We start from the raw sequence: 21,276 nt of genomic DNA, 5'->3' as shown, positions 1-21,276 counted from the left end.
ATTCCATATATCAAAAAGAGAAGGCATTGAAATTAAGAGTTGTAGAAGATGTATTCCCCATAGTCACGTACAGATGTGGGAGTTGGACCATAAGGAAGGCTGAGCGAAGGAAGACAGATGCTTTTGAACTGTGGTGTTGGAGGAATGTTCTGAGAGTGCCTTGGACTGCCATAAGATCCACCTTGAAGGAGCTGGGAGTGGTGACGGCCGATGGAGCACTGGCATGGGCTGGTCCAATGAGGTCACGAAGAGTCGGAAATGAATGAACAACAACAACAGAAGAAGATGGAGGCACTTGCAGTGGTTCCCAACCTTTGGGCCTCCAGGTGTTTTGGACTTCAGCTGCCACAGTTCCAAACATCTGGTAAGTTCGCTGGGATTTCTGGGAGTTGAAGTCCAAAACACCTGGAGGCCCAATGGTTGGGAACCACTGTAAAACATATTTTTAACTCTATATCCCTTAGGCCACAGTTTTAAGCTAAAATCTGTTGCTTCTTGCTAAAGGCTGGGCACTATTTATGGCATTGTAACCAGTGTTAGGAAAGCCCATTCTCTCTAAAGCATTTACCAACAATCATATAGAATGCTATATGATTGTTGGTGAACTACAATTCCCAGCAACTATTTATTTATTTACTTCATTTATATACCGCTTTTCTCAGCCCTCAGGCGACGCAAAGCTATAACTCCCAAATGGCACATCTATTTTCCCCAAACTCCACCAGTGTTCACATCTGGACATATTGAGTATTCGTACCAAGCATGGTTCAGATCCATCATTGTTTGATTCCACAGTGCTCTCTGGATGTAGGTGAACTACAACTCCAAAACTCAAGGTCAGTGCCCACCAAACTGTTCCAGTGTTTTCCGTTGGTCATGGGAGTTCTGTGTGCCAAGTTTGGTTCAGTTCCATCGTTGGAGGAGTTCAGAATGCTCTTTGATTGTAGTTTAACTATAAATGAAGTAAAAATAACTCCCAAATGACAAACTTAATCCCCACCCTCAACCCCACCAGTATTCAAATTCGGGCATATTAGGTATTTGTACCAACTTTGGTCCAGTGAATGAAAATACATTCTGCATATCAGATACTGACATTACAATTCATAACAGAAGCAAAATTACAGTTATGAAGTAGCAACGAAAATAATGTTATGGTTCCACAACATGAGGAACGGTGGCATTAGGAAAGTTGAGTTAGTTCAAGGAAAAGCAATCAACTTGGTCACAGGAACATCCAGGAGTGAACATGAACTGAAATCACTCCAGTTGTTATAGGTTTCTTTCGGGCTATATGGCCATGTTCTAGAGGCATTCTCTCCTGACGTTTCGCCTGCATCTATGGCAAGCATCCTCAGAGGTAGTGAGGTCTGTTGGAACTAGGAAGATGGGTTTATATATCTGTGGAATGACCACGGTGGGACAAAGAACTCTGGACTGCTGGAGCTAAGTGTGAATGTTTCAACTGACCACCTTGATTAGCATTTGATGGCCTGGCAGTGCCTGGGCAATCTTTTGTTGAGAGGTGATTCACCATAGAAAAAGACAATGAAGGAAGACTGCCTTTTCAAGATGTCCTAGTCATCTGTAAACCAGATCAACAATTGGGTCACACCGTTTAGAGAAAACCCCCCCACACACATAGATATCTACATAAAAACTACAACCATCACCCAGGTCAAAAAAGAATCACCATTAAAGCCTTGGCAGACCGTGCAAAAAGAATCTGCGAACCCCACCTCCTCCAAGATGAACTGAACCACCTCAACTGGGCTCTCCAGGCCAATGGATACTCCACCTCAGACATCAGAAGAGCTGCAAGACCAAGAACAAGCCACGAGAGTCAAGATGAAGATCCACCCAGAGGAAAAGTGTTCCTGCCATACATCAAGGGAACCACTGACCACATAGGGAAGCTGATGAGGAAACACAACATACAAACTATCTACAGACCCACCAAGAAAATCCAACAAATGCTACGTTCAGCAAAGGACAAGAGGGATCCTCTCACTTTTGCAGGAGTCTACCGTGTACCATGCAGCTGTGGACAAGTCTACATAGGGACCACCAAACGCAGCGCCCAGACACGAATCAAGGAACATGAAAGGCACTGCAAACTACTCCAACCAGAGAAATCAGCCATAGCAGAGCACCTGATGAACCAACCTGGACACAGCATTTTATTTGAGAACACAGAAATGCTGGACCACACCAACAACCACCATGTCAGACTACACAGAGAAGCCATTGAAATCCACAAGCATGTGGACAATTTCAACAAAAAGGAGGAAACCATAAAAATGAACAAAATCTGGATATCAGTATTAAAAAAAACTCTAAAATTACAACAGCAAAACAACAGAGAGGAAACAATCCGGGACGTCTAATCATCTCTCAACAAAAGTTTGCTCCAGGCACTGCCAGGCCATCAAATACTAATCAAGGTGGACAGTTGAAACATTCACACCTAGCTCCAGCAGACCAGAGTTCTTTGTCCCACGCTGGTCATTCCACAGATATATAAACCCATCTTCCTAGTTCCAACAGACCTCACTACCTCTGAGAATGCAGGCGAAACGTCAGGAGAGAATGCCTCTAGAAAATGGCCATATAGCCCGAAAAAAACCTACAACAACCCAGTGATTCCGGCCATGAAAGCCTTCAACAATACATTGAAATCACTCCACTGGTTATCAATTGGATCCTGGGCAAAGGCCACATTGTTGGTTTTGACCTTCAAAGCCTCCCATGGTTTGGGTCCAGGTTTCCTCCAGGGCGGCCTTCTCCTCCTGCACAACCTTGGTCCCTTCAGAAACCTGAGGTCTTCTGGGATTTACATTGGGAGACCCTCTTGCAGAGGGCCCCGTTCCCATTGGCTGCCCCAAAAGAAGAAGGATGGGGAATCACCTGCCCAAGGAAGAGATCCCTCTGTTAAACCAGTCCTTAGAACAGGCAAGGGCAAACTTGAGCACTCCAGATTTGGACTTCAACTCCCACAATTCTGCAGCTTCCGGTCCCCAAGTCCCTTCTCACGCTCAGCCGGAAGCCCCCCCCCCCGGGCGCCTCTAGGACTCGACTCTTCTCCCGGTTGCGGTGGGCATCCCTGTTCTTTGGCCTAGCTGTGGATGTGGAGGAAGAAACAGGGCGCTGTCGCTGGCAAAGAGCGACCATCGAAGGTCGTGTTTCCTTTGGGGCGCTCGCTTGGCTCTCCTCCTCCTCCGGAGTCATGCCTTTGCTGGTGGACGAGCAGCGGGTGGAGCCCTCGCAGCGGCCCCGAGCTTTGGCTTTCGCCCACCGGGGGCTGGAGGTAAGCAAGGCCGCGGCGGAGGGAAATCAAGCTAGGCTTCGTGGCAGGCCTGGCCCTAGAACAGCCATGGGCCAACTTCGGCCCTCCAGGTGTTTTGAACTATTAGGCTGGTAGGAATTGTGGGAATTGAAGTCCAAAACACTCGAAGGGCCCAAGTTTGCCCATGCCCAGACTCAGAGAATAATAGAGTGGGAAAAGACCCCGTGGTCCATCCAGTCCAACCCCCTTTATTCTGTCAGGCAGGAAAAGCACCATCAAAGCCCCCCCCCCCCCCCGACAAATGGCCACCCAGCCTCTATTTCAAAGCTTCCTAGGAAGGAGCTTCCACCACACTCCGAGGCAGAGAGTTCCACTTCAGAACAGCTCTTCTTACAGTCAGGAAGTGCACAGGAGCCGGGGAGCCTAGGGATGATTATTGTTGTTACCAATTTGAAAGGAACCAAATTTACCATCAAGTTAGAAGGGAGGCTGTTCAACTGCACCTCTTCTTTTATTAAGATAGTAATAACTTAGTAGTAATTAAACGGTATGTATTGTAGCGTGACTGGAGATAAGAATGTATATCTATTTGGTCACTTTCCCCTGCGTTTCTGCCACCACGTGAGGTAAGTTATAATATTGTGTGAAATGGCACACTGGATGCAGAATTGATGGAGGTGAGGCAGTCTTCAAACAAAAGTTAACAAGTTTATTTAGCACAAAGCGTGTGGTTGCAAGTTGTAACTTTTCTTATAGAGCTTAGAACAATGCTTGTAAGTTTAACAGTTCATTCTTTAAAGTAACACAGTATCTTCCTGACGTAGAGCGCTTGCTTCAGACAAAGTATCAATACAGGGATATTTCCCTTATTTGATCCTTCCTAGATCAAATTCTAAATAAGCTATTCTTTAGCCTCTCCTTGGACTAAAGAATTCTGGCTATGTTTCCCCCTTTCGGCTACCCTAGCCAGAGAAACTTTCAATAGCCAGACCCGGCTTTCCAAAGCCTCGAAACTTTGCTTCACAAGTCACTCAGCCACCTTTTCCTCTCCTTCTCTCTCAACTCCTCACTCTAACTCCTCACTGCTAAACCCTAACTCCTCACTCCTCGGAACCTAAAACCTAACTGATTTTTAACTGTCGTTTTTCAAACTCTCGCCTCTAAGCTCCTCCCACTTCTCTCTCTAGCCTACATCGTCTCCATGGCAACACACTCCTCTCAGTTAGGCCGCTCCAGCATTAGTGCAGCCAATCTAAACACAAATACAGTTAAAATCATACCATTTATAATCAACTTCTGTACAGGAAGCTATTTATTTATCTGCTTACTGCATTTTTACCCAGCTCTATTTCCACCCCAAAGGGGCTTAGAACAGCTTCCAGCTTGGCTGTAATTCAATGCCACATTGCAACATAAGGTAAAGGTTTCCCCCTGACATTAAGTGCACATCACCATTTCTAAGCTGAAGAGCCAGCGTTGTCCGTAGACACCTCCAAGGTCATATGGCCGGCATGACTGCATGGAGCGCCGTGATCTTCCCACCTGAGCAGTACCTATTGATATACTCACATTTGCATGTTTTTGAACTGCTAGGTTGGCAGAAGCTGAGGCTGACAGTGGAAGCTCACGCTGCTCCCTGGATTTGACCTGCAAATCTTTTGATCAACAAGTTCAGCAGCTCAGCGCTTTAACCCAATGTGCCACCGGGGGCTCCCCATTGCAACATAGAGACATACAAAATACACAACACGTTAAGCATTAAAATCATAAAACAAATTATATAAATACATTTAAATAACGGTTAAAAACATAGCACCTAATCCCACAATCATAGTCCAACCTGAATTTGGTTATATTAATTCTGTGGTTGCATATTGCATTGTGATTGTACTACTTCCCAAACGCTTGGTTCCACAGCCAAGTTTTATTTCTGAAAACCAGGAGGGAGGAATCTGATCTATAGTCACTAGTTGAGGGACCATTACTGGGAAGCCCAGAATGGGACACAGTATTCCAGAATTCTGACCAAAACAGAATTCAGAGGCACCATGACTTCCCTCAATCTGGACACTAGACTCCTTTGAATGCAGTCCAGAATCCCATAGGCTTTTTGAGCTGCTACATCACACTCTTGGCTCAGGTTCAGCTTGTTGTCCACAAAGATATTTCCCATGTGGACAGTTTTTGAGCCAGGCAGCCCCCATTCTGTATCTTTGCATTTTGTTTTTTCTGTCTAAATTTCATATCTTACATTTGTCCTTGTTGAAATGCATTTTGTTAGTTTTGACCAGTCAGCTCTCTAATCTGTGAAGGTCATTTTGAATTCTGGTCCTGTCCTCTGGAGTTTTAGCTCTCCTTCCAAATCTGGTCCCATCTGCAAACTTGATTAGCACAACCTCTAAACCAGGGGTCCTCAAACTTTTTAAACGGGGGGCCGGATTACTGTCCCCCAGACAGTTGGAGGGCCGAACTATAGTTTTTTTTAAAAAAAAACAATGACCAAATTCCTATGCACACTGCACATGTCCTATTTTACTACTGTTATGAATCATAATTTAAATATCTGATATGCAGGATGTATTTTTATTGTTACAATCTGAACATAAAGCATAGTTTTAGCATTTCTGAAGATAAAATAGTTCCAATTAAAATGAGGAAAACATTCTATTTTCTGTCTTTTTGAAAGTGGTTTTTGGAATATGTAAGCATGAGTCCCCTTTCAGGGGGAGAAGGGCAGGATATAAATATAGGAAATAAATCTATATAAATAAAAATGTAATGTTTGTTTGTGGGATTAACAGAACTCAAAAACCACTGGACACCTAACAATGTATGTCCTTCACTCAAAAAAAATTGATTTTGTCATTTGGGAGTTGTAGTTGCTGGGATTTATAGTTTACCTATAATCAAAGAACATTCTGAACCCCATCAACGATGGAATTGAACCAAACTTGACATAGAGTTCTCCCATGACCAACAAATACTGGAAGGGTTTGGTGGGCAGTGTCCTTTGGTTTTAGAGTTGTAGTTCACCTACATCCAGAGATCACTGTGGATTCAAACAATGATGGATCTGGACCAAACTTGACACTGATACTCAATATGCCCAAATGTGAACACTGGTGGCGTTTGGGGGTTGTATTTGCTGGGATTTATAGTTTACCTATAATCAAAGAACATTCTGAACCCCATCAACAATGGAATTGAACCAAACTTGACTCAGAGTTCTCCCATGACCAAAAGAAAATACTGGAAAGAATTGGTGGGCAGTGTCCTTTGGTTTTAGAGTTGTAGTTCTACATCCAGAGATCATTGTGGACTCAAACAATGATGGATCTGGATCAAACTTGGCACTGATACTCAATATGCCCAAATGTGAACACTGGTGGTGTTTGGGGGTTGTGTTTGCTGGGATTTATAGTTCACATGCAATCAAAGAGCATTCTAAGCTCCACCAATGATGGAATTGAACCAGTCTTGGTACACAAAACTCACATGAACAATAGAAAATACTGGAAAGCGAGGAAGGTGTCTCTCCAGAAGGGCCCCACAGCGTCCTGGCTGCTGTCCTCCCTCCTTGCGCCCTCAGCAAGTGAGGGAGTGAGTGCGCGCGGGACCTCTGGGAGGGGAGGGGGGAAACTGTGGAGTGGGGTGCCTCCCCCCCTCCGAGCAGCAGCAGCAACAGCCGAAGGCGAGGGAGGTGGGGATCCAGGCGCACGCAGCGTGAGAGGGAGGGGGTAGGAAGGGAGGGGGAGGAGGAGGCACGCGCGGCGGCGGCACTGACGGGACCCAGGCTGCGGAAGCCAGAAGTTTCCTCCCCTCCCCTTCTTTTCTCTCTCTCGTCTCTCTCTCTTACCCTCTTCCTCTTCCTTCCCTGGCCCGTTTCCCTCCTGACTGACAACCAGGAAGAGATCCCCACCTCCCTCGCCTTCAGCTCTTCCGCAGGAGAGCAGAGAGTGTTTCTCCCTCCACAGGCTTCTCCGGAGGGAGAAGCCTGTGGAGGGAGAAGCGCAGCAGAGCGGATTCCATTGCTCTGCAACAGAAGATTGCTGATGGCAAGGAAGGTGTCCGTGAATGGTGGTGGCGGCGGCGAGTGGGCGTGGCCAAGCGATGCTTGCTTCCCACTCGGTGCCGCCTCCAACATTCGCAGACCCCTTCCTCGCCATCAGGGATCTTCTGTTGCAGAGCAATGGGGTCTGCTCCGCCGCTCCGGAGGGAGGGAGGGAGAAACGCTGCTGACGCAAGCGGCGAGGGGCTTTGTGCGCGGCCAGGACAGGCCAGAGAAAGGCCCTTGGCGGGCCGCATGTGGCCCGCGGGCCGTAGTTTGGGGACCCCTGCTCTAAACCTTCATCCAAGTCATTAATAAAGATGTCGAACATTACTGAGCCCAGGACCAAAACCTGCAACACTCCACTTGCCATGTTTTTCCAGGACGAAGAGAAAACATTGGTGAGCACTCTGGGCTGCTACTTAGGTCTCCCTCCAGGCGTTTTGGACTTCAACTCACAATTCCTAACAGCTTGTAAGCAGAGAGAGTTTGCAGCCACCATTCCTCGGGATGGTATGTAGGCCTCACGCAAGGGTCCCTTCTCATTTGTGGGTCTGGTGCTTCCAGTGCTGATGATTTGTGGCTTCAGATTGTGTGGGCAATCGCTGGTAGTAAGCCCTCCTGACCATTTTTGCATTTTCCTGGGCTGGCATTTGGAGGGACGAGTCCAGGAGAATCCCAAGTTGCAGGCAAAGTCTTTTGGTGTGTGTGTGTGGCGGGGGGCGGGGGCGGGGGTTGAACACCATGCAGAACTGGTTGACACACCTCCACCCCCAGATTAGGACCCTTGATAGCAAGCACCTCTGTTTTGTCTGGATTTAGTTTCAGTTTGTTTTCCCTCAACCAGCCCATTATCTCTTCCAGGTATTCATTCAGATGAGACAACACTATCCTTAGCTGAGGCCTTCTCTTTCCTTTGCAAAGAGAAGACAGAGACCAGGGCCCCTTTGCTTTCACAGACTCAGCAGGGCCAGGAAAGAGAGAGTACAAAGGAAGCTGGGGTGAAAGCAGCTGTGCAGGAGGGGCAGGGCTGCACTTTGAGGCCTTGCCCCATGAATTATGTTGCAACAGCAGACTTTTCTGTGCAACTTTTACCCACCATCCTGCCCTTCCCTTGCTGATCAGGGGAAAACCACCAACTGTATTAGCTGTCACTCTCTCCTTTATTATTATCTTCTTAGAAAAAGTGTAAGATAAAAACAAAAGAGATGAATAACACCCAGGAATGCTGGGTACAAAATATCCTAGATGTAATTGTACCAAATGAAAACAAGTGTCAACACTAATAATAGGATTTACAAATGTTTATACAAAGTGTTTATGAATATCCATGCCCAACTGAACTAAGTGTAAGTAATGTGACGAAAATGTATTAAGAAGCAACAATAATAAAAGAAAAATGATTATAGAGCCCATGGTGGCAAAGCAGATTAAACTGCTGAACTTGTTGACTGAAAGATCAATGGTTTGAATCCAAGGAGTGAGGTGAGCTCCCGCTGTTAGCCCCAGCTTCTGCCAGCCTAACATTTTGAAAACATGCAAATGTGAATAGATCAGTACTTCTGCAAGAAAGTAATGGCGCTTCATGCAGTCATGCTGGCCACATGACCTTGCAGGCGTCCTCGGATAATGCCGGCTCTTTGGTTTAAAAATGGAGATGAGTTGGACACAATTAGACTTAATGTCAAGGGAAACCTTTACTTTTTACGTATGTATGTATGTATGTATGTATGTATACACACATACAAGCAACCATGGGCATGTTAGTGGAGAGAAGTGTGTCGAGGGGGGTGTACTGTGGAGGCGGCAGAATGCAAGGTAATTTGCTGATAAAATCCATGGTGCACAAGCAGGCTGTGCTCAGTTGGGTGCCTTACAGCATGTTGTGCCCAAGCTTCAAATTTTTTAAGCCTTTGAAGCGAGGTGGGTCCTCTTATGTATTTAAATAAAACAGGCTAGAGTACCCCTTTTTCCCCAGAGCCAGGAAGGAGAGATTCTTTCCTCCTTATCTATACTTTCCCCGTCATTTACACCAATAGTAGAAACAATAGTAGAAACTACCAATAGTAGAAACAAGAAGGGAAGGAAACTCTAAAACAGAGCACACTTTCTTCTTGCCATCTTCCCCCCCCCAACACCAAAGCACTGAAATAAAAGAGATGCTTTGAAATAGGTACCAATATATGTTTTCCTTGTTGTGGTTCAGTGATAAGTGTTGAGCTGCAAGGAATGTCTTACTGGTGTAGAACTAATGCAGGGATTCTATGAATGTATTAACATTGCTGACTGGGAAAGGCTGATTTTCAATATAGAAACAAGAAAAACCTCCCCCCCCCCCTTAAATTGGGTAAAGTGCATGAGGGACCAGAAGTAGGTATGTTTGGTGATTGTGTAATACAGGGCTCCCCAAACAAGGGCTTACAGGCTAGATGTGGCCCTCCAGGTTCATATACACTTTGGCCTTAGGGTCGCCCCCAGTCTGAAACCCCTTGAAAGCTCACAGCAACAGCAACAACAATAACTTGTCTCTCTCATCAGCCAAATACAGGCCCACTCTTCCCATTGAAAGAATGGTAAGTTTGTGCTCTGTTTCTCAAAAACTAGAGCTGATAGGAGGAAAGCCAGTGCCATTTTTGGAATCAACAGGTCCAGCATACCCAGAAAAAGATCTGTTTATTAAAAAAATCAAGCTATCAAATATGCAGGTGTGCTATTCCTAGCTTCTTCCAAAACAGATGTAGATAATCCTTGTAAATGTCATAGATATCAAACCTATTCCTATTTTCCTCTGTGTTTGTTTCCCAGGTAGTGGAGCTTGACGCATTGCGATGGGTCAGATACAGAAATGGAAGTGCTGTTAATGATGAATGCAATCAAAATGCTTTCTTCTAAAACAGATTGTGGAAGGTCAGTTTTTTAAAAAACATATCATTTTATGGGATTAAGTTGCATTTGCCAAAATAACAGTAACATTGATTAAATAATGATTTAAGAAATACATATAAATCCACCCCAAATATGGAGGCCTTTTTTGAGAATGCTAAGGAAAGCTAGATTAAAGATAGATTTGGAGTTGAATAAATAAATGCTTGTTATTATTCATTATGACAGTAATAATAATTGTTTGTCAAAATGATAAAAGCATTTATCAAACATACCTTATTTATAAATCCAACATCTCATATAGATGCCAATTTGGAGGATGCTAAGGAAAGTTTAAGATAGATTTGGAATTGAATAAACAAATGTTTGTTATTATTTGCTACAAACTTGGGCATTGCTTGGGTTATTTGAAAATGTCATTTTTTTATTGTACAGAATGCATAAGGTTGTGGGGGAACTACAACCCACATTATGCCAGGTCAACCCTGAGAAACTCTATCTTAAAGTTTGTTATTTTGGGCAAGTTCGCTCTGGATTGGTGGGGTTCAGTGTGCTTTCTGGCTGTAGGGTAAACTACAACTCCTACTATAGTGAGTCAGCCCCCTCAAACCCTTCCAAAAGGTTCAGTTGGTCATGGGGGTTCTTTGTGGCAAGTTTAGTCCAGGTCCATCATCTGTGGAGGTCACAGTTTCTCTGGTTGTGAGTGAACTACAACTTCCAGAAAGGAAGGTCAGTTTTTCCCAACCCCCTTCAGTAATCAAATTTTGGCATATCAGGTATGTGTGCCAAGTTTGGTCCAGATCCACCGGTGTTTGGGTTCACAGTGCACTCTGGATGTACGTGAACTATAACTCCCCCAAATCAAGGTGAATTTTTCCCAAAGATCTTCAGTATGTTTTGCTGGTCATGGGGACTCTGTGTGCCAAGTTTGGTCCAATTCCATCTTTGGTGGAGTTCAGAGTGCTTATTGATTGCAGATGAACTATACATCCCAGTACCTACAACTTCAATAAATCATGGTGAATTCTCCCAAACCTCTCTAGTATGTTCAATTGCTGATCAGTTCCTCTGTTTGCATGGAAAAGAATAGGAAAGGGTTAAGAGAGAGGCAATGGGCAGGGTCATGCAAATTCCACACCAATGGAGAGAGTAAGAAACACTAGGATGTCTGTGGCGGAGGAAACACATACAATCTAGGAAGAAATGGTCCCTGTATGAAAGCCTTCACTTGGGTGGTGGGCAGTATGGTGTTTGTGGAGGACACTGGCAGGGCTTTGGACATGGTTTACGGTGCTCTGTATAACCTGCAATGTCTGGAGGGAGGGCTTTTGGCATCTCCTGAGTAGTTGAGCCTATAGCTCTTTGTGGAGGCAGGAGCCTGTCTGTGTAAGTGAACACCCCAACCACATACACAGATACATATTTTCACTTTTAATATGTGTATAGATGAAAATAATAATAGTTCCTCTTTGTAACCATTTTACATTTCTCCTTTCCTCCTTTAATTAGGAGTCAAGGTGGCTTCCAGATTAAACCAGATAAAAGAAAATTGGCATTAAAATGTAATTAAACTATCAATAACACTTAAAACAATGGAAAACATACATTGAAAAAAATGAGATTTTAAAAAGTTTGGAACCTAATTACCAAATCTCCAAAACCTGTTTGAATTTTTAAAAAATGTTGATGGAAGGACAAGAGATGAAGGGAGCTTTCCAATCCCTTTTAATGTTCTCTCACACAAGCAGATTAAATACATTAAGTGATGTGCTATTACATTTCAGATAGCAATTCAATCCTTCTCACGTAAAGCTTGGAGTTTTGATAGTTCTGCTAAAATCATAGAGTAAATGAATCCATTCTTAGCTGCTTGTTTGTTTAGGTTGGAGGTACACCTGGTTGGAGGTTTCAATGATGATAGGCATTTATCCCAACGATGTGTAACTTTTATTTCTTTAGTTATGTGTAATTTAAACAGTAGTTTATGGATGGTAAGTATGGAGGATTATGTTTTGTTGGAGATGGTGGCTTGGTATTAGCTGAGTTGCCATAGCAACAGGGGCGGAGCCAACTGCCTCTTCACAGGGCAGCTGTTTTGAAAGTCAGTCAGTAAGCCGGTGAGCTACTGGGAAGATTGAGTGTCTGGGTGGAGATTCAAAGAATTAATTGGTGACCAAAGGGGTTACAGAAAAGGACCCGGTAGTGATAAAACTACAGGGGGTTATTGATTCTGAGTTAAGAATCAAGGTTTGGCTGGGAGCCAATTCCGTTAATAAGCCTTTTAGCTTATTTGTTTTATTAGGACAGTTGTCCAGAAGAGTTACATCTGCTTATAGAAACCTCTTGAAGTCTGTGCCTGAGATTACTCATGAAACCTTATTAATGTAACCAATCAAGATTCGTGCCTCTTGTGAAGAAACAGTTAAACATGTTATATTCCTGTTAAAATAAACTTGTTACTGTTTTCCTCAAACCTTGCCTGATACAGTTTCTCTTAAGACAAACAGCCTGCATAAGAAGTAAAGTCAGCCAGGGACAGTAAACACTACCCTATCAAATAAATAAAGCCTTATGTAATTAATAGTCCCTTTATAAAATAGCTCCTAAGCAGATATTGATCGTTGCCCAGCTTTCCTCACACATTAGGTGGCAGTAAGTTCAACCACACTCCTTCACACTTACCAACTAGCTTCTTAGTAAATCCACATTTTTGTTCATGTTCTCTCAACCAAACATTGTAACTCATAATGTATTTGTCTTTGCCTTTTCTTGCAAGTATGTGTGCATACACATTTACTTCTGTTCATGAATAAATAGACAATGCAAACACATACAAATAAACAACATGGATAGCCATCTGTCGGGGGTGCTTTGATGGTGTCTTCCTGAATGGCAGAATGAGGTTGGATTGGATGGCCCTTGAGGCCTTTTCTGACTCTAGGATTCTGTTTGCATACATCTATAAAAGCATATGTAGATATACATATTCATAGATGGATATATGTGTGAAAGTGTATGTGTGTGTGTCTATGCATATATATGCATAGAATTAATATATATATATATATATATATATATATATATATATATATATATATCGGAAAGAGGAAGAAGACATTACATTTGGATAGATTCAACAGCAGAAACCATAGACCTGAGTTGGCACGACCAGGGCATTTGGATGACTGGAACTATAGTCCTTTGATCAGGAAATCTCCTGTTAGGGGTCTGTATATGTCTACACACCCATGAATATACACCTGTATATTTAAATGTATTCACATACAGAGCACTGCTTGCTCTCCAATACAAACAGTGGCTGAATGAATATAAATATATGGGGGGGATTGAGATACCAGCTTTCCGGTACTCCTGTGCTACATTCGGTTTTTGAAATCTTGCCTTCTCTTTTTATAGATGATTAACATTTATGACTCGAGAAAGGAAGAGCTTCGCATTGGGCCTTATTTTTGGATGCCTTTTCCCCATGTTGATTTCTGGTTACAACAGGACGATGAACACATATTGCAGGTAATTATAGGATCAGAGAATAAGAGCATGTTTGAGAAACCCTGGGGATCATTCCTTCTTGGATTGGCCACCTACCATTCACCATCTCCTTGCCCAGAGACAATCAGGATAACCCTGTTTACGAAACTAGAGTTCATACAGTATCCAGTGCCATTATCTGAACCAGTGTTCCAAATAACCCCAGGGATAAGTCTAAAAAACAAGACACCAAGAATTTATTTGACTGGGCTGTGAAATTGTTGTAAGAAGGCAAAGATGTATCTCTTAAGTCAAGGCTCTTCAAACCTGATAAGCTGAGGGCCACTTCAGGGTCTCCCAAACTGTTATAGGGCCAGAATAATACACTAATTATAATACACTTCATTTATATTCTGCTTTATCTCCCTAGAGGTACTCAGAGCAGATTATAATTTATACATCTGAGGCAAACATTCAATGCCTTTTACACACAGTGAACAACGACATACAGCACAGACAAAGGTAAAGGCCTTCCCCTTTTTCCATCTCCGGTGTGTAGAGGTGGTGCTCAATTCCAGCTGTGGGGAGGTGCCCCTGTTCTATTTTTCCATGCCGAGGAGCCTGCTGTCCATAGACATCTCTGATTGTGTTGCCAGCATGTCTGCATATCTGCATGGTCCACCCTTTGACCTTCCCGCCAAGGCGGTACGTACTTACCTACTCACATTGCATGCTTTCGAACTACTAGGTTGGCAGAAGCTGGGCTGAGTCGGAAGCTTACCCTGACTTGCAGCTTCAAACTGCCAACCGAATAGTAAGCAGATTACCTGCAGCTAGCAGTTTAACCCACTGTGCTACTGCGGCCCTACAGTTTCAAAACAACATATATGAATTTGTCTGCACACTGCACATGTCTTATTTGTAGAGTGTATATAAAAATGAAAAAACAATACAATGTTTATTGTATTGGGGATCATCCCTGCTCTAAGTTGTATGTTTTTTGTCTTTGCAGAATCTTTCCACTTCGCTGGTAGCTGAATCTCCTCATTTCGTTTCTCATATTCGAGCGACCCTAATGTACTTAAAAGAGCATTCTTTTCCTGACAAGACCCTCTTCCCTAGCAGGAGACTATGGATTTACAGGAAAAACAGTGATGGCTTATAGGAGAGGGTCTCTACGGATCAGATCTAGATGACTTAAAGACTCAAAGCTGAGAGAACTCCCCAAGTGCAGTCATGCCAAAGAAGTGGGCGCCCTCCAAGCTTCACTTTAGGAAGAGCTCTGTCAGACCTACTTTCATGGGAACATAGTACCATTATCAAAAGCTGAATCTCAACATATAGTTAGGAATGGCTTTACTGAATTAAGAATGCTGATGGAAGACAGTTTGAATAGCATTCAGATGTTCTGGGCTGCAACTTCTACCTGACTAGAGCCTATGATTTGTGTTTGTTATATTTATTTATTTTGGTCTACAACTTCCAGAAAGTCTTCACAATCATAGTTTTATGATGGTTGTGTAATTCTGGAAGCTGTCTTTCAAACAGTGTCTTTTGCACATTGTACATCAGACCTCATGGTGCCCAGGAATGCTAGATGTAGATAGATGTAGATACTGTCTTCCAAGCTTTCTCTGGAAGAATCAATGAGAGCTAACTTGGATCTTGCTTGTGTCTTATCCTTCTGCAGACTCCCTTCTGCTGAGTGGTGTCAAAACATCCCCCCCCCCCAAAGCAAGCATTCCCAATCTCTCATTATGATAATGAGATATTTCCCCTGAGCTTGGGGTTGAGAAGTTAACATGTCTTGCAATCAAGAGCAGTCTTGACCACCACCCTTAGAAATGCTTATTTTATAATACATTACTTGAACATGAAACAGTTCTGTATGTGAAGAAAACATTTTGTTTGTAACCTCAGCAGCATGTCTGTAATACAAGTGCAGATATGTATCCTTTCCTTTTTTTGCCTCCTTGCTGTTGGCTTTGAGGAGTTCTTGTAAGTCAAGAGCATGCAGATGCCTGTATCTTTACCTGCTTTTGTATTTCAACTCTGGGTCCAGCAATGATAATAATGATTTAAAGTTCTAAACCGGATTTATGTGCGTATTTCTTCGTCTGGAACAATTGTGCATTTGCAGAGAAGCCCAACGCTCTCACTAATGGTGCAGCTGAACTTTTCCTATCTCCCGTGTCTTGTTTTTTGACTTACATTTGGGTCTGGAAGCTTCTGCTAAAGTCTCTTTAGTGCAGTGGTTCCCATCCTTTTTTTGACCAGGGACCACTCTCCAACCTTAATACCAAAAGGGTTAAGGATCAGTTTGTGGTCAGCTTTAGATTGGGTTTGGTTATTTGTCATGCTGATTCAGAAAAGTGCATTGGAAAGACCACATCAGATCTAGTTTCTAATACAGAACATATGCCACCCAATAGTTGCCTTCTGCTTGGCCACAGAAACCATATTTAATAGCCTAGAGCTGATGTGGTTGATCCAATACAATTTTCTGAATCAGCACCCCAAATAACCTCAGGAACAGGCCTAAAAATGAAGAAACCAAGAATTTTTTTTGTGTGGTTGAGCTGTGTTATTATCCGCAGTAATGGTGAGGCCATGGACCATATTTTATTTCTTGCAGATCACTGGTGGTCCATGGACCACAGGTTGGGAACCACTGCTTTAATTTGATTAAAGAAACTGCACTTTGATGTTTCTCAATATACACACACACATTTGTGCTTTTAACAGCTCTGTTACTAGTCCTTTCAAGCTCAGCTTCAAATGCAGGCCTGCCTAACTCTGGATCTCCAACTCCCAGAAGTTCCTATTACTTATCCAATGATCAGGGATTCTGCCCCTCTAAGTGTCCAAAACACCTAGAGGGCCAAAGATTGGATAGGCTTGCTCTAATAGCAAGTCAATAGCTTGTAACATTTGTCCTGCTTGTATTTCCTGTTTTTGCAAATGCAAACTAACATCTTAAAATTAGTCTCGCCTGCCTCGTTTCCTTTTAAGCCAAAAAATCGGAACAAATGTATTCAACATGAGCTTGGTGGGCAGTGAATAGAAGAGCCCTTAGACCAGTGGTTCTCATCCTTTTTTTGACCAGGGACCACTCTCCAACCTTAGTACCAAAAGGGTTAAGATTCAGTTTGTGGTCAACTTTAGATTGGGTTTGGTTATTTGTCATGCTGATTCAGAAGAGTGCATTGGATAGACCACATCAGGTCTAGTTTCTGATACAGAACATATGCCACCCAGTAGTCTTTTGTGCGTAGTCAGCCTCTCCCTTCCCGAAATCCCCATTGCCTCGGCACTATAAGAGAGTTCCGTGAGATCAGTCACTCTTGCCGCATGGGTTTGAGGCAAAAATGTAGAAATGGTGAGGCTGCAGACCACTGGTGGCCCAGAGACCACAGGTTGGGAACCACTGCCTTAGTTGTGCAGGTACAGCTGTACCAGGAGCTCCAATTTTGTTTGCTTTGCATTTAATGTTTGTTGTAGTCCTGAGTTTCAGAGGCTCTGCAGATAGGTGGCTTCTTTTGGCTGCAATCATAGGGCAAGCCACTTGTCAATTATCGTTAGGTCCCTGGTCCCGCCCCTTTTTGAGTTTTGGAGGGAATAGGAGCCATTTTGGGTCAGTCCACACAGAGAAGCCTTTCACACAGGGCATGAAACCAAGAGCTCCTGTAGAAAGCTTTGTCTTCTACAGCTTGGCTGGGGTTATACAGCCCACAGCTTGGCCGAGGATCATGCAGCCTTACAGCTCCTTTGCGGAGGGACTTCAGTCAACCATCACTGAAACCTGAACTCCTTTTCCCCTGAAGGTCTACAAAACTCTGCTTGGTAAGGGTTACTCGCGGAAGCCAGAAGCAGTTGGTACCGGATGTAGGGGCTCCACACCAGCAGAGGCAAAGACAGACTGCCCAGATTAGAAGTTAAGGATTTCCCCATTAGTTACAGTTATGAAGATAGTGCCTGTTCCCTGTGGACAAGTTTGAGAGAGAGCCAATAGACTGTTAAGAAAGCCTTAAAGTACCTGTTTGTTTTCATTAATAAAGAACATTGTTGAACCTTTAAGCAATCTAAGGACTCTGTTTTAAGGAAATCCAAAGGCCTTTAATCTGAGGCAGCCCCGGTGTCCCATTGGGCACACGGAATTTATGTCCTGTCTACAGTCTTACGCACAGGCCCAGCGTGTGACAGCACAACTGCCTTAGACAAAGACAAAAGAAGACCACCAAGTCTTTTAAAAGGTGCCTGTTTTTACACACGAATGTATTTTTTCAGTTTATAGGCCAGATTTTCTGGCAATGGAATGGTCCACACATGGCACCCACCCTCAAACACTTAGGTTTTTGAAAGTTTTCCAATCTCCCATTACACTATGTAACACAGTTTTTGTTTCTGGGTTATAAATGTCATTTCCGAATTGGTTCTATCAAAAATTGCACAAAGTTTATTTAACTCCAAAAACAGTTACAGTCTGCACACTGAAAGGTTAAAAATGGTGGGAGGGACATCCTACTCTAGCACAGTTTGCTCTAGTTTTCTAATGAATATCTCATCAAGTCTCAAGCAATTCAACCTAGTTTGTGGCACCCACAAAAATGAAGTTTCTGGAGTAGAACAACTCTCAATGTAACAACTGCACTATTAAACAGGAAAGAACACTTTCAAACCAGGAACAGAAACTTTTTCATAGGGTTATATTGCATCTCTCTTATTACCTCATCACACTAGACAAAAGGCCACTTAAAATCTGGTTTCTGCCTCCTTCAGAATTTGGGGTTTGTAGTTTAGGGAGGATCCTTTAACAGCCTCACTAAACTACAACCCCCCAGAATTCTGCAGGAAGCAGAAACCAGATTTTAAGTGGATTTTTTTCCTACTGTGATGACGACACTAGACGCCCCTTAGAATCCCTTCCAACTCTAATAGTCCAGCATCATGGATGCAGTCCTATCTTTCTCCTTTTGGTACTTCATGACATGCTCGAAAACTAGTGAAAGAGAAGACATCCCTGATTGCTGCCTCAAAGATGAGACACCCCTCCTGCCTCATATGGCAGCATGTTTCTCACCTTTTAGGATTTCATTTCAATCAACACAAATTAAAATAAAACTATTTCAAGAACATTTATTAAAGCACATGGAAAGTACTGAAATGTAGGTCTTTATTCCAGCAAAACTGCCCATTCAACAGTATAAAAACATTAAAATCTGTATAATGATTATAACTATAACCCTTTCTTTTTGAGGAAGCCATGTGAATATAATTGGACTTTATTTAATTTAATAATTGCACCGTTAAGGAAGACACTAATTCAATCTGCAGTTTAAATATCAACTCTTTATCTAGATAAACAAAGTGAACTTACTGTAAACCTCGCCACATTTAAATGGATATTTACCAATGTCTTATATTGAAGAGGAGAGTGAATAAACTGTACAAACGGCATCAACCCGGTGGGCGTTTTGGTGATTTAAATCAATTAACAAAATGCTGCAGAGGATATTGCAATCCTATTGTGGCTGAGCTCTGAAAAATGTGCTTATTTGGATGAGGACAAGAATGGTTGTTGCCAGGAACTCTGGAGTTCCCCATTCTACTTCCACCTATAACAGCATTATTGTAGGGCAGTGGTTCTCAACCTGTGGATCCCCAGATGTTTTGACCTTCAACTTCCAGAAATCCTAACAGCTGGTAAACTGGCTGGGATTTCTGAGAGTTGTAGGGCAAAACCACCATGCTGTTATTAAAACAGAAGATTTTAGTTAATTAATGTGATTTAATGTTTTAAATGTAATTATTGGATTTTATTATGTGTACATTGGAGGCATCAAATTGTTGCTAGCTGGTTGTGGAGCGAGTTTTCAAAAAGGTACCAAATCAAAAATGAGTTCTAGGTGGAAGCACATTGTTGGCTGAGTATGATTCACAATTCGAAATCTATCAAATCATTTCATTGCAGAATTTGGAAAATGGCCTTTTATAGACAAAGGATGCACATCCTCTGTACTTGCCTCCCCCCGTCCCCTTGATTCCTGTAAAATTTGTCCAGATACATTCGGTACTTTTCGGAAACAGAACTGTGGCCACAAAGAGGAAGTCATAACTACCAACCTACAGGAAAGTCCTTCATTAATAATAGAATAGAGGGATGTAGGTAGCTCCCTTTTAGGTGAAGCAGCCATGTTGAAACGTGGCAATTTCCATAGAAATCATCTAGGTCTAACATGTTGGATCAGGCATGGACAAACTTGGCCTCTCCTTCCAAGTGTTTTGGACTTCAATTCCCACAATTCCTAACAGCTTCAGGCCCTTTCCTTTTCCCCCTCAGAGCAGCTGAGGGGGAAAAGGAAGGGGCCTGAGGCTGTTAGGAATTGTGGGAGTTGAAGTCCAAAACACTTGGAAGAAGGGACAAAACTTGCCCATGTCTGGGTTGGCTCATAGCAACTCACTTTTACAATTATGGTTACTTTTGTCCCTTTGTAGGACAAGGTGCAGGCTCAACAGTCGCAAATGTGAAGGTGTAACTCTTCATCTGAGGAAGAAATCAATTCCCAAATTATTTGTTCTTGGATTTACAATAGCAGCCTAAGAGTTGTTGTAGGTTTTTCCGGGCTATATGGCCATGTTCTGGAGGCAATTTTTCTCCTGACGTTTCGCCTGCATCTATGGCAAGCATCCTCAGAGATGCTTGCCATAGATGCAGGCGAAACGTCAGCAGCAGCTAACAGTGAGGAATGATATATTTAGCAAGTCTGCTGTTTCAGTTAGGTAAGATTTGTACTATCTTGATAAGACTTCTGTAATTCTGCAGCTGGGAGATTTAAAACATCCCATGAGCAGTGCCCAGGCATCACCTGAGGCAAAATCGTGGAGAATTTGGAGCATTTCGAAACACAAATATAAGGCCAGTGATGATTATTACAATCATTTAAAAATAGGAGAGCTGAAATCGACAAGTTTATTGAACAGACTTAAACCCATTTTAATATACATCTTCCCAGAAAGCATCGAGTGCAAGTAATAATTCAAATGAAAATAACCCAAGAGATGTCAGAATAAAATGTATTTTGGTATTCTTGCACTAACTGTGGCACCGTTGACATTTGAAATGTCTTGTTAAATGATCCTGCTAGAGTGCATTTCTGTACAAAACCATCATATGCAGAGTCTCCATTTTTATCTTAAACTCATTTCCTGTTCTGATTGAGTGCCATCGGCTCCCACCAGAGTTGGGGACTTCCCTGCTGGGGTCTCCATCATTGTTTCTGTTGCCAGAGGCCTGCTCTGCTCTGCCGGCACAGGACTTCCTTCTTGCCCAACTGGGGAAGTGCTGGGCCACCGTGGTTCTCCGCGGTCCAAGTAGTCAATGTGGCTCACAGAGCTGGTCTCACTGAACTTGTCCGAGTTCCTCAAAGACCTCCTAAACCGCTTTTGTCCTGAGGACAAACAACCAACATTTAGAAATTGGATACTTCACCCTTTAGCCCAATCGAGATTTCAAATCCTGTCTAAAGATTTCTGCTGCTACTGAAAAAGGGGGCCTTGAGGTGGAAGTTTA

At 43.0% G+C, this 21,276-nt stretch overlaps 2 protein-coding genes across 2 annotated transcripts in view; one reads left to right on the top strand and one right to left on the bottom strand.

Moving 5' to 3' along the window:
• The first annotated feature begins 3,033 nt into the window (after positions 1-3,033).
• LOC137095416 (protein N-terminal asparagine amidohydrolase-like) lies at positions 3,034-17,783 on the top strand. Its single transcript, XM_067462060.1, has 3 exons — positions 3,034-3,307; positions 13,635-13,748; positions 14,719-17,783. Exons 1-3 carry the CDS (start codon positions 3,227-3,229, stop codon positions 14,869-14,871), a joined length of 348 nt encoding a protein of 115 aa, XP_067318161.1. The 5' UTR covers positions 3,034-3,226; the 3' UTR covers positions 14,872-17,783.
• A 2,874-nt stretch (positions 17,784-20,657) lies between these two features.
• LOC137095390 (pyridoxal-dependent decarboxylase domain-containing protein 1-like) overlaps positions 20,658-21,276 on the bottom strand; it is a 72,708-nt gene continuing 72,089 nt past the window's right edge. The window contains exon 23 of the mRNA XM_067462002.1: positions 20,658-21,154. Coding sequence (XP_067318103.1) covers positions 20,895-21,154 — 260 coding nt within the window. The 3' untranslated portion in view covers positions 20,658-20,894. The remainder of the gene's footprint in view (positions 21,155-21,276) is intronic.

The sequence above is a fragment of the Anolis sagrei genome, chromosome Y (genome assembly GCF_037176765.1).
Source record: "Anolis sagrei isolate rAnoSag1 chromosome Y, rAnoSag1.mat, whole genome shotgun sequence".
Lineage (NCBI taxonomy): Eukaryota > Metazoa > Chordata > Lepidosauria > Squamata > Dactyloidae > Anolis > Anolis sagrei.
The sequence above is the reverse complement of the archived record's forward strand: the minus strand, read 5'-3'. Positions and strand labels throughout refer to the sequence as shown.